Source organism: Cinclus cinclus, chromosome 1 (assembly GCF_963662255.1).
Source record: "Cinclus cinclus chromosome 1, bCinCin1.1, whole genome shotgun sequence".
Classification (NCBI taxonomy): Eukaryota; Metazoa; Chordata; class Aves; order Passeriformes; family Cinclidae; genus Cinclus; species Cinclus cinclus.
Window position 1 is genome coordinate 59,423,833 of NC_085046.1, and position 13,630 is coordinate 59,437,462.

General features: G+C 37.5%; 1 protein-coding gene across 1 annotated transcript in view; it reads right to left on the reverse strand.

Annotated features, from left to right (window-relative positions):
• Positions 1–10,967: 10,967 nt before the first annotated feature.
• SALL3 (spalt like transcription factor 3) overlaps positions 10,968–13,630 on the reverse strand; it is a 19,681-nt gene continuing 17,018 nt past the window's right edge. The window contains exons 2-4 of the mRNA XM_062498621.1: positions 12,943–13,630; positions 12,386–12,726; positions 10,968–11,399 (exon numbers count right to left, since the gene is read on the reverse strand). The exon at positions 12,943–13,630 is cut by the window's right edge and continues 2,249 nt beyond it. Of these exons, the coding sequence (XP_062354605.1) occupies positions 10,968–11,399; positions 12,386–12,726; positions 12,943–13,630 (1,461 nt within the window). The remainder of the gene's footprint in view (positions 11,400–12,385; positions 12,727–12,942) is intronic.

The following is a 13,630-nucleotide window of genomic DNA, read 5'->3' on the forward strand; positions in this document are numbered from 1 at the left end:
TTCAGATTCAGGCACAAGATAGTGTGAGTTTGGTTTTTGAACAGAGAATCAGATGCCAAGTGGAGTTTCGGTAGCATTTTAGTGGCTGTGGCCCTACTTAGAGGTGTATGTGGAAAGAAAAGAATGGACACAAATCTACCCTTTTCAGCCAAAGGTAAGAATTTAAAGGAGCATAGTATCTGACATCTTGAGAAATAAAACCAGCAATGTGATGGGTATTTGTGATTTCTCTGAATGCTTTCAGTTACATTACAACTAGTTATTGAGTAATACATTCTGTGAACAGAACAGTACAACTTGCCAGTGTACAAAATAACATGGACAGAAGCCAATTATAAGAATAATGTTAGCAGAAGTCAAATACAAGCTGGGAAAAGCTTACCTCAAGTTAATGAGCTGGCATATAGATGAGTTAAAAACAAAGCACAAAAAATCCATATTGAAATTCCTGGCAGAGTTTCAGCTCTACTGTAATGCTCTAATCATGAAAACTATAGTACATCAACTTTAAGTGCTCAGGAGAACAGTCAAATCTCTGCCTTGTAGTAGAGAAACAAGCGCTTTTTTCTGTTTTCCAAGACCCTGTTAGGGTCTTGCTTTTACTGGGTCAATCAGCAGTCAGGTATGACACAAGGATCTTAAACCATTGGGCAAGTTGTAACCTTTGTAGACCATGAATGGCATATCAGCACAGATTCTAAGGCTGTGTTATGATTTCAGCAGCTGAAATCTGCTTTTGGCTCTTATTTAATTACCCAAAGTTTTCCTTTGGTTCTGTGGCTCAAGACAGCTGTAATAACATAATTCATTTGAAGCATTTGAGTGAAACTTTACATTCTAACATTCTCCATATAAATCAATGCTAAGAAATCTCTATCAATATCTCAAGCCTCTGAAGACTTAACCGCAGCAGCAGTCAAAATGTTTGACTGGCAGTCACCACCTCAGAAACTGCAGAAGAATGCTTAATGCTCTGGCAGGCAGAATCCTGTTGCTATCACAAAACCAGGAACTTGAAAAGCAGATGAATCAGACGTATTGGCATAAGAATCCTTCAATTCTGTATTATTTTTGTGTAGTGTTGCTAGGTTCTGGGTTTTGTTATCATTTGAATAGTCGTTATAATGCCTTGAGGTAGGTTTAAACCTTTCAGGAATTTTCTCTAAAAATGAGCAACATTTTACAGGGCAGGCTCCTCAAAAGGAACTTGAAATGGAAACTGAGAAGAGTAATCTCACTAGCCTACAAGCAGAGCCCAAGAAGATTTCTAGGCATTTTTTTCAATGCATTATTCTCTCAAAAGAATATATAATGGAGGTATGTTATTTCAAGAACATGGTAGAATGTTTAGCCCATTTAAAATGCAGTTAACTGATCTTCTTAGAATAAATATTTAAATGGATTAATAATGGAAATGAGAAATACAGACCAAATGCTGAATCTATTGCTATTCCTAATTAAAATATGTCAAATTTAATGCATTTCAAGTTTTGAGAGTGGGTTTTTTTTTTAAGTTACAGTTCTGAACCCAATACACTGTGCTCAGGGGAGTGAATTGCTAAATTAATCTGTCTATTGACATTTTTTTAGGCAAAAATGGAAGATAAATTGATTTTTTTGGATGCTGGTATTCTGTAAGAATGAACATCCCCAAAGAGATTTCAAACGAAGCCTGTTGTCTTACTAATTTGCACACCATGCTACTTTTTCCCCTTGATTAAAACCTTAGTAAAGAACTGCTCAAACCTTGGGAGTTGCTAGGCATAACTGAAGGCCAGCATGTGCCAAATATGCCGCAGCACGGAGTCTTTAGTTGTCATCCAGCATACTGTGTGTAAGCAATTGGCAAGTCTCTTCTCCCTCTACCTCCCAGGACTTTTGTTATTGAATTGCTACATAGTGTATCTTAGCCTAATTGAACTCATTACTTAAGGGACTACTCTGTCTACACAAGTATTCAGGAAATATTATTCCTGAATAACCATGAACAACATTCTTATGCTGGAATAAGAGTGGGCTAGATAACCTACCTAGATAAAATAATGAATAAGCAGGTGTTAAAAGATGTTCTGGCAGCTTCAATGAATCTGGAGAACCCCCTCAGAAAGCCTACCAGGAGTGATTCGCTTTTTGCACATAAGAGATGGTGGAAGAAGCCCAGCTTCCCAGGAGTGTGAGATGTGACCTACAAAATCACATACAATGAGTCAAGTTCCTAATGGCAAGAGAGAAAGATGCTGAACAGAGTGGTCTGATAGTCCATTCCAGTTACTTGAGAAGTACAGCTATATAAAAGCAGGATAGAAAATTACTCCACCTAAAAGCACATTTTGCTCCTCAGGAAAGAAATGTTTGTCCTCATAGGCTTTAGTGGTCTCCTTGAGCTGACCAGGACCAGGGCAGGAAGCCAGGAACTGCCCTATCAGACTGCAACATATTCATGGGAAGCTTTGATGGCTGAGTGTCACACTCCCACTCAATATCCAGGCAGGATCTGAGGGGCTCAATATTCCTTTTGAATGTAATTGTCCTGAGGTCTGACACATACTGAAGTATAAATATACTTTGATTATGCCATGCTTGTTCCGATACGTACTGTGATTTATACCACAAAAATTGCACTGAAAAATTTATGGTTTAAGAAAAGAGACAAGCATCTTGCTCTGATAAAAAAGGGATGATATAGCCGCTACTGCCTTTTGATTTTGCCCATACTGGTGTAAATCAGGAGTGATTCTGTAGAAATTAGAATATCTGTGCCCAGTAAAAAAAATGCACTTGTCAAGCTGTGCTAAGGGTCATTTTTATTACTATTTTGGAGCCCTGTAGTAAGCTTTAGAAGTAATAAAATATTCCATTTTTTTCTAAGACTCTGGAGTAGATGTAAACTGAAAATCTGTGTGTGACATTCATACACATTAGCACTGACTAGATGATATTTCTGGTTTCAGGAGCTCCCCAGCCTTAATGACTGAACTTGAATAAGTGTTTCCTGAGTCTAACAAGAAGCTGAACTCAGGGTCATGCTGCTTGGCTTCCCTCAGATGCTCTTGACTTCAGGTAAGTCAATCCTTATAAATAAAATAAAGCTCATGATTGTTAATTTCATAGAGGTATGGTTCTGTTTCCTTATGATGTATATTTTTAAAATCTAGTATCTTAAGTTCTTGTATTTTCTACCGTATTTAATTCTGGTACTGTGCCCATGTTTGTGCTTAACACTACTATTGCCATGATCTCTATGTTGGTTGCTTATTATGCAGTCTGCGATCTCTTCTTTGATTTTTCTCAAATTTAGCAGTAGAAATACAGAGGTAAAGCTACTTATAAAGACTCCTGTGAAGAAAAGGCAACTTATTGTACTCATCTGAGCTTTACTTCCATCTCAACATTATATGTGAGTTGTTCCATTGAAACAATAGCAAAATTTGATTACTCCTTGTTACAATTTGCTTGTTGCATAGAAAGCATTAGACACTAAATAAACGGGTATTTGATACAGGGTTTTTTGGCAAAAGTAAAATACAGCTATTTTGCAAACATATGGAAAACCAAGGTCAGCCTGAAAGAGTTTCCAGACATAAAGGTGCTAAGAGTGGCTTAGTTGTATGTATAAGAGCTGAAGTTAATAAACTTGAGTGTTCAACCTATGAGTGTGCAGTTATCTCAGCTGGAAAAACATTTTAAAATTCTTCAAAGTTTCAGGCTGCTGAATTTTGCTTAATTGGGCAGTATCTTCTAGTCATAGTCCCAGCGAAATAAATTAATTGGAATTAGGTGGAGATATGAGTGGAGACAATATGGCCAGGCCCCAAAATCAGAATAGCAATTTATCTCAACATAATACAAGGACAGATGTGTGCACTGGGCAAATCTAACACTACCTTAAAAGAAAATATGTGAAGAATATGGCCAAGTACAGAAAATACAATGAAACCAAAGAAATGAACATAGCAGCACTGTTGCCCATTTAATGCATTAGCTAATGGCTTTAAAGCCCTTTGGTTTTAATAAGCCTGTTTGGAATGGGATAATGGCAGACTAAAACCTAGGTGAAGGACTAAATTCTAACAGTGACATTATCTAGAAGACAATGTTGGGAAGAGTAATTTAATAGAAAATGGCCAGAAAAAAAGGCAGGTGCCAATCAAGTTCTGCCTGCAAATCTCCTACCTGAAAATATATATTCCCCTTTTTAAGGTATCTGTTCATAACTGCTCTTAAAACAATTGTTTAAAAAAGCAAAACCCAAACCAATCCTCCTATATCAAGTACATTATTGAGAGTATAAAGTGATAAAAACCTCCTGATAACCACATCCTTTTATGTGCCCATTTTATTCACCCCACACAACAGGTAATGACTACACGACTTCCAGCAGAGGTGTTCACTTAGTCCACCAGCAGCCTGTCTTAAATATGATACTTGTGTCAGCGGATCCACAGGTCCCATATGAAGTGTGCATTGTAGCAGAACAAGTGTTCAACAAAATTGCTAATCAGCACACAAAGAAGGTGACAACCTACAACGTGTTGGCTGGAAACCAGCATGGAATGGGGTGTTGGAGAGATGTCAGTAATCCCCAGAAGGAAGAGAAAGAGACCTTCTTCAGACTAGATTCACCCACCATTGCTCATATGTTTACTTCATGATGTGCCTGAGTGAAATCGGTGAGACTAACATTGCTGATGACAATTCAATCAAAACTAAACCAAAAATCTTCCTTACAAATCAAATAAAAAGGCCAAGACTATCAACAGAATTAATTGAGCCAATATATTTAGCACATGACCAGATGCTAAACAGGCTGCTTAATGCAGTATTGTAAATCAGACACCTGTAAAAAAAATATTAACTATAGTTTGCCAATCTGGGAAACAAATTACTTTCTGTTCAACATCCAAATGATAGCAAGCATTACCTCTGGAATTATTTATTCATTTTAACATATTTACAGTAATCTCATTCTGATATAGTAGTTTATTTCAACATAATCTAAGTAAAGACTTCTATGACTTACTGAAGGTTTTTTAATACATTAGAGACTTAGACACTTTCGTTACAAGCCTTCATAAATATGATAGAAACAATATGTCTTCTGTTGTCATGTTTTCCAGTTTTTATATATCTCTACTGACAACCAACGCCATTTAACGATGTTTAAGTTGCATCTGAAATGGGCAATGCTTGAGCAAAATATGCCACACACAGTTTGAAATTAATCTGAGCAGCTGAAGAAATTTAAAACGTATATGTTTATAGGTATATATATTATATACTGGTGTATAATAATGTATACACACACATGTGTTTTAATGTTTAGCTTTAATGGCAAAAAGTACAGTAGAATTCCTCTGATGTCAAGATTTGATTGTAGAGTATCCATAGAAAATTGGTGCATTTTTCTGAAAATCAATACAAGCTCAAAACAAAATGTGATGCCAGATAATTCTCTGCCATAGCCTAAAACTGATAAACATCTAAAGAATTTAATTAAACCCTACAGTAATCAAATAGGCATTTGATAATGAAATATCTCCATTGAAAAATGTTACTGAGTAAATTTTTCATCAGTCCCAACTAGGTGAGCATACAACATTTAGGATAAGGCCTCTCAGTCCTGACTGGAGCTCATAGGTACTACTGGAGTACAGATAATAAATAAGTGTACGTGTACTGTAAAGTCTCTAAAATTGTGATAATACCAAGCATTTTCCATCTTTGAAACACTGTACAAACATAAAACTATTCCTCACAACACCCCTGTGAGGTAGGTATGAAAGTGTTACCCCGTCTTACTGATGGGGCAACTCATCCCAACACTACAAGGTGCTAGCTGATGCTGCAAGGGGATTCCCAGAGACCTGATTTCCTGATTCCCAGAGGCCCCAGAAGTATGATGTTCTTAAGCAAAACACTAATCTAATAAAGAACTTGCCCACATCCTTAAAAATGTCAGTGGCACAGCCCAAAGCGGTTTGCTTTCATATTTGTCACTGTCAACTGATTGAGACATTCACCCTTCAAAAAAATAAGGTACTATACATTGGTCCTGTGACATGCACAAACATGTATTTTTCTTTTCATGAATCTGCTGATACATTTTGTATCTGCAAAGGGAAAGCCATTTCCCTCTGAGTGCATACCTTGTGTAGCAGAACTGTAGCAAGAGTCTCCCATTCTTTAGCTCTTATGCCTAAAAATTACAGGTTCTTTTACTCATTTATGCAAATACTTTGAATAGTTGTATGAGGATATCAAATTATATATTAAGGGACACAGCCATATACATTTTTAGATTCAGCTTTCAGGACCTCCTTTAAAACTGGGATAGTCCTGTGGAATGTATTAAAATATATGTATTCTCTTTTCCCTCTTTTTAAAAATAAAGTTCAGGATGTTTTGGTTAGACACATTTTAAAATATTGTATAGCTAGTCATTGTTTTGAAAATGTGTAAAGAAAAGCAAGACATCTGAACCTGGAAGCAGTACCTCTTGCACCAGAATAAACCTGGACTATCTCCACTAAAGGCAATAGAGCTTCAGTGGTGTAAAAGCAGGCAGAGTGAAGTCAGGATCAGGACTTGCATCGTCCTGTCCACCTGTGGCTGCCCTCTACCAGCAACATTAACGAGCTTCATGCCTTCATCGGAAGGAAGGAGTAGGAATGACATATTTGTCAGCAAATCCTGTGAGCTCTGCACATACCTGATCACATCATTGAAGACTTCATCACTCATTATGCTAGTGTTACAGATAGACGTAAAAAACAGGCAGCTCTTTTGACCTCTGCAGAATTAGAGAAAAAGGAAAAAAATAAACCACAGTATCTTCCAAACAACAGAGTACATGCAGAGATGTCAATTAAAGGCAACACAAATACAGCTTCAGAAAAACAAGGTATTTGTTGAAAGTTAAAGAACAAAACAGGTAAAGGAACAGATAATATATTGAGGGCTAATATATACAAAATGAAAAAAAAAGGTAAAAATTAAGTAAATTCAATCAATTAATTTGGTTATTTCAATAATTTGATATACGCTCTCTTTCTAATAACTCATGGGAAAAATGGAAGTGAAGAGTTTGAAAGCCTTGCCAGAATGCTCCCTTTGAAAAATCGTAGCAGGCAATTTTTCTGATCCTATGTAGAGTTCCTACCTGGCTGTATTTTTAAACATCTGTAATTCAACAGACTTTGACCATTTTCATCTGTGTAGCATATTTTATTATTTAATGTCTTCATATGATAAAAAAAATTAATTCATACATATTTCAAAATAGATAGCATTCTGCTTTCATCCCTTTTTTTGGGGGGGTGGGGGTGGGTAGGAGGGGAAAGCAGGTAATTTTCTTCCTGTGTTTTGAACTGAACCATAGCTATCAGCTCTCCTTTGCTTTTCTTCTCTTTTGCATATCATGTTTTCTCTCAGCAATACTCAGGATGTGCATGGAGGAAGAAAAGCACAGATCCATCATTGTTGTTGAGTCACCTGAGGAAACTCATACCTTCTTTGGGTTCGTCTTATAAAACACAGTATCTGCATAACAAGGCCACTGAAAAATGATTAATACAGATTTTTCTCTTTTATTTATATTTTGTCTGTTTTAAATGCAGCAGGCATTCACCATCTGAATATAACAACTTGGAGTTCACTCAAACATACAGCTTTTTTGCAGGAGATACTTAACCACATGCCTAACCTTAAGAATGTAAATACTTTCATTTAAATCAATGTGAAAAAAATAATTTGGTTAAAGTTAGACATGCTTTGATAATTAAGGTTATTGGAAAAAAAGACAAAACAAAACCATGGGTTTAAACGTATAGGTTATGTCATTTGGAATGAACCGATGCGAGTTGTCTATTTTTTTCCTTTTTGTATTTTAGAATTTGAACTGCTCCTGATGAATTTGTTCCCAAATTTTATCATGCAGTGTATTGTGAATATTAGGCAGATGTTTAAACAACCTGAAAAGGAGGCTTTTTTATTAGACAGTACGGGATGAATGTTGAGAAAGCAGTCAATTTGAAACAGTAGTCATTCAGAAGTCATTTTCCCCCCTCCAAAATAATTTTGTTTTGTGTCTTTTTTTGTTCTACTACCTTGGGATAAATGCTCTTAAAAATTATTTTCATTGGAAAAGAGATTTTAATAATTCTATCCCTTTGCACTGTTAATATAAATTAGAAAAGCATTTGAATATACGGTGTCGACCTTACTCTGATTTTCAGATGCAACAATTAGAAGTCATTGACACCAATCTACCACAAGTGACCTTAGTCTCATATCTTGTTCTGTTATTAGAGTAATCAAGGAACGCAATTCAGAAATAATATTACATCCTGCATTTTATTCAATTCCATATGACAAAAATAGTAACCTAGACTAGGACATCCATTTCAATCAGTAGATGTGTCAAGCCAACAAGATTTAATAATAAAAAATATTGGATCTAGGTAACAATTCCCAGCTGTTTCAGGGGGGCTCCTAGCCCTACATGGTATCACAGTATAAAAATAGTGTCTCTCTTCACCATGCAGAGAGGAATGGCCTAACCCTGAATACAAAACGGGGTCAGTCTTACTGTACCATCGTCAACCATCTTATTTACAACACTTTACATATTTTTTATTTTTTTCCTTTTTAATTTTTTCTTCTCTATTTTTATTTTTTTTAAAGTTATACACATCCTTTAGGGAATAGAGATAACACTACATGGTACCAAATACTAACAAAAAAAAAGTCACACCAAAAATTACACAGATAAATAAAAACATTCAATTGCTGAAATACAGCAACATTAAGCCACCTCAGTTTTCTTTTTCTTTAATGCTTGGAAACACCCCCAACCACCCACACACTGTGGCAAAAAAATTATGTTATATTGTAGAGGTGTTACAGATATATAATTATGCTCAGATATAGATATATATTTATATCTATATATCTCTATCTCATCATTGTAGAAAATGGAGCTGTAGAGTTCATTGTTCATTTCCAATAGAAACAAACAATTAATAAGTCTTTGAACGTCTTTTGACTCCATTACATGATGGCAGAAATAGTCCATCCTCTTACAGTAATGGTTTCTCTTTTATAAGAAAGATTGTCCTATTTTTCAGTCTCAACTGAGAAGACCTCACTGTCTGATTTGTTCTTCAGGGGCATAAAACTCCTTGTGCTGTTACCCAGCTACCCATAATGTCCCTCAAGCAATTCTGCTGGACGGAAGTTCAGAGTGTCAACTCCACCATGCTTGTAATGCACAAAAATGAGGTAGTACACAAAACATTTACTGTTCAAGTTTTGATTAAGCCCCAGTCTCCTCAGCGTCCCCTGTTTAACTTATGAGTGGAACCACTCCCTTTGTTTACTCAGCATAATTCCAACAATGCAATCAATGTAAAATTATATTTGATTAATCAGAGTACATTGTGCTTTGGAGCAATCTGAAAAGATAATCAGACAGTCGGAAATAAATACAGAGCATTTGTGTGTTACTACTGCTCATGCTGCCCAAGAGTTGTTTTTTTAGTTCCCATTATTATTAGGCAGTCAGCATCTTTCTCATGGTTATGTGTGAAAGAGACAGAACAGATTACAGGAAAATTAAACCTACATGATGTTCTTCTTCCTCTATCCTAGACTTGTATTATTATCACACTCCTATGATAAATGTATCAGAATTCTGTCAGGGGTGGTCACGCTATTAAGTGGGCATTGTAGAAAAGTTAAATGAATAATTTCTATTTAAGAAACAGCTGTCCCCATATTTCCTAAAGATCTGACAGTTCTCTGCAATTTTTTGCTTAGTTAAAAGAGATCTCTCATTGTTTGAGCTTAAAACAAAACAAGAAACTGCAACAGGGTCCTCCTCCTTATTCCTTAAGTCAAAGTACTATTTATAAAATAGTTTACATCTTTGTTCAGTTTCAAATTATAGACAAACCTCCCTAATACAAAATACTAAAAGTGCAATAGTATAAATTAAGAGTTTGCAACCACATTATACAAACATTACCTTTTTATTGTACAGCTTTGATAACACGGAGTATTTACTCACAACTGTTTATAATGTTGTGAATAATTTATTGTTCTAAGGTTTGTCTGTAACTTGTTTTCCAATCATTGAGCTAAAATCCACACTACATTTTTTTTTTATTTAATAGAACAACTGTCCACATAGCAGCTACAAATATTTAAATAAAAAAAAAGGTTTGTTACTGACAGGTACTTGCACATGAAAAGCATGCTATCTTTCCCAATAAAACTTCACAATTTTGCCTGCATTGAAAGAAACCACTTATTCATAGTAAAACAAAACTTGCTTAAAAAAAAAAAAAAAAGAAAAAGAAAAAAGAAAAATCACATAGCCAGATGTATTTTGCAGTACAAAAGCTTCATTTAAGTTTGGGGCTAGTATATTGTCTGTTACCCGCATAATCTTAACATTATAAATACTACAGACAAGGATACTGTAATAATACACAGCATTGGGGTACTAAATCACTTATTTAAGATTAAGATTCCTAAAAACATAGTCCAAGTTGCTAGCTAATTTGAACAAAACCAGCAAATAAGTGTGACAGAATGCCGTAATGAACCCCCCCCCCCCCCTTCCTCAGGTGATAGTAATTTTTGTAAGAAGAAAAGTGAATGTAGACTAGCCTCTTTCTGTTTCTAATGAAGTTATCCCATGACTGGTTTGTTTGTTTGTTTTCTGTTAAATTAAAAGGTTTCAAAGTTCTCGGTAACAGTCAAACTCACTGTTGAAAGAAGTACCATGCAGATCTTGCAAGACTTTTCAGCAGCCACAAAGTTATGTATTTCTGCTATGGGTAAAACTTGAAAGGGAACCTATGCATTTAGGTCAGGAAACTAATGCTTAGCTTCTAAAGCTGTACATGGAACAGGACAAGTGTTGTGTCGAGAAGAGGTCCAACAGTCATTCAAAATGAATGCTTTTAATTTATGCCAATCTCTTTATTATCCTCAATAAATCTGGTGAATGGACGACTGGCTCCCGTTTCAGAACTTGCTTTGTCCAGACTGACAATGGGAGGGCTGCTGCCCGTGCGAGCTTTGTCCATGCCACCGGTAAGGTTACTTAGAGGCGGGATGGCGCCTCCGCCTAGACTTACTGGGAGCTGAGGAATGCCTCCGTTCTGTATGACAGAAATCTCATTGTTCTTCATAGCAAGTCCGTTAGTGATAGCTGCAGCATATTGGTTCCAAAAATTGGGGTCAACATTCATGGCCCGAGCTGCCAAATCCTTCTGGAACATCTCAGAGAACTTGAGAGCATCACCACCAAGCAAAGCCATGGGGTTTTCCACGGAGAGGCGTCGGCCACGGCGTGCAGGGGCATTATTCCACATGTGAGTCCCCATGTGAACCTGCAGAGTGAACAGGGACAAGAAGCACCCCCAAGTTAGCGCATTCTGGTGAGCTGTCTAGCCTGAAAATGCTGTTACTTACAGTAGCGCTGGCTTTTTTTTAAAAAAAGCCTTTTAATTCACTTTGAAAAAAAACAAGCAATTCCAGTGAAGACTCAGTTCTAAGGTCCAGTCAGCCCACACAAAGAAAACCCAGTTCCGTAGTAGTTTTTCAATGTGCATTTGCTTCTTCTCAGTGAAAACAAACAGTGCTGCAAGGCTAAAGGGTACACTCTCTCTTGAGTTAGACAATTTCACATGCAAGCTAGAAGTTCTCACATGCTGAAGATTACCAAGGACATTACTCATACTAGGAGATGTGTAGTTTTTCCCTTTTCCTTTTTTCATCCTGTCTGTTTTCATGTTTTATCTCATGTCAGAAACACTGATTAATTTGCTAAATTTAGTATTTTTTAAAAGGACATGTGAAATGTCTTCCCCAGTCTGCATCCTGATGGCTAACCAAAAGGCAGGAGTAGGAACCATCAGTCCTGTAGTAACCCATTGTAAATCTGTGAGAAACAGCTTTCTACTCTGCAATGGATGCAAAGCGAAATAGAAAATAGAAACTGGAGAGGCACCCAAGGAGCTGAGCAAGCTCTGTGTTTCTGGTTTATTGCAAGGTTATTTTGCATTGATTGTAAGAACCCTCAGAACAGGTCCATCAGCTGACTGGGTGTGCCATCACATCTGTCAGAACTACAGCATGCTTCCATATACACCTGGAACCAGTTTTAAAGTTCACATCATTGCACAGCCATTTTCCAGTCCTCATCTTCCGCACAGAGGAAGCATAATGACTGCCATCGTACAGCAAGCATTTCCTTGAAGCTCCCTTCTCACATGTCTTTGGGACAAACGCTTAGCACTAAAACGTGCTGAGTTCAAGAGCAGTGCTCTTTAACCGCCCCCTCCCCAAGCCTTTACAGTTTTATGTGGCCTCTTACCTTAAGATTCCCCTTTGTGGTAAAAGCTCTACCACAGATTGTGCAACCAAACGGTTTTTCACCGGTATGGGTGCGCTCGTGTATCTGCAGTGCACTTGCTGAGGAGAAGGTCTTCCCGCACGACTGACAGTTGTGCTGCTTGGGAGTCCGGCGAGGGGGGGGTGCCAGCATAGGGGTGATCCCCGGACTCATCACTGTCTGTGGTGCAGCAGGAACCTGGATTCCAGCTGGAAGCGAGGGAACCTCACCCAAAGAGATCGGCTTGCTGTGACCATTCACTTCCATTTTGATCATGGTAGGTGCTGTACTGGTGACCAGGCTAGGAGTACTTTGGCTGGGACCTAGAGTAAAGTTGGGTTCAAATAACTGAGAAGGCAGCTCTTTTAATTTGTGCGTCAGTAAGTGCTGTTTTAAATTACCCATAGTGGAACACCCACGACTGCAGACTGTACAAACAAATGGACGTTCTTTAGTATGGCTGCGGTAGTGAATTTCCAATGCACTCTTACAAGCAAAAGGCTTGCCACAGATATTACAAACAGTACTTTTAAACTTACCACGTTCTCTGTTCAGGAACAGCAGACTAAAAGGAGCCTCCTCTTTGATGACTGGTCTTCCCGGGTTGGTGGATGTCAGATCTAATGCGCCTCCATTTTCAGTTGTGGGTGGTGGACTGTCTGGTTTTTCTGTCTTTAATTGTATTTCTTGTGGCTCTTCCTGGTTACTGAGACCCGGGGACTTAGATCTGAAACTTTCACTATTGCTATTCACAGGAGACAAAGCTTGCATGGAAGAAGAAGACTCTGACATTGCAGGGCTGCCTGCACTCTGGCTTTCAAGATCACCAACGGCTGATGAGGAGTCATTGCTCAAATGGTCACTTTCCCCTGATCCATTTTCTATGGATTTTAAACTGGTCAGCTGCTGACAGTTCATGACAGAATCAATCATTTTCATTTGATTCTCCAAAGCAGCAATACTGGAGATCACAGAAGGTGGAGAAGAAGGACATGACCCAGAGTAAGAGATAAGGGGTTTGGATGAATCACTTGCTGTGTCCTTTAGTTCTGGGTCCTCTTCCATAGAATTTTCATCAATGTCATCATCAAAGTTGCTCAGTGTGTCGACATTCTTCTCATCATAGGAAAGCTCTGAGTCCATGGCATCCTGGAAGCCCTCTGGTAGTGGCGTGTTTGGAATTTGCCCACCCATATGCATACGAATGTGTTGCTGAAGAACAACTGC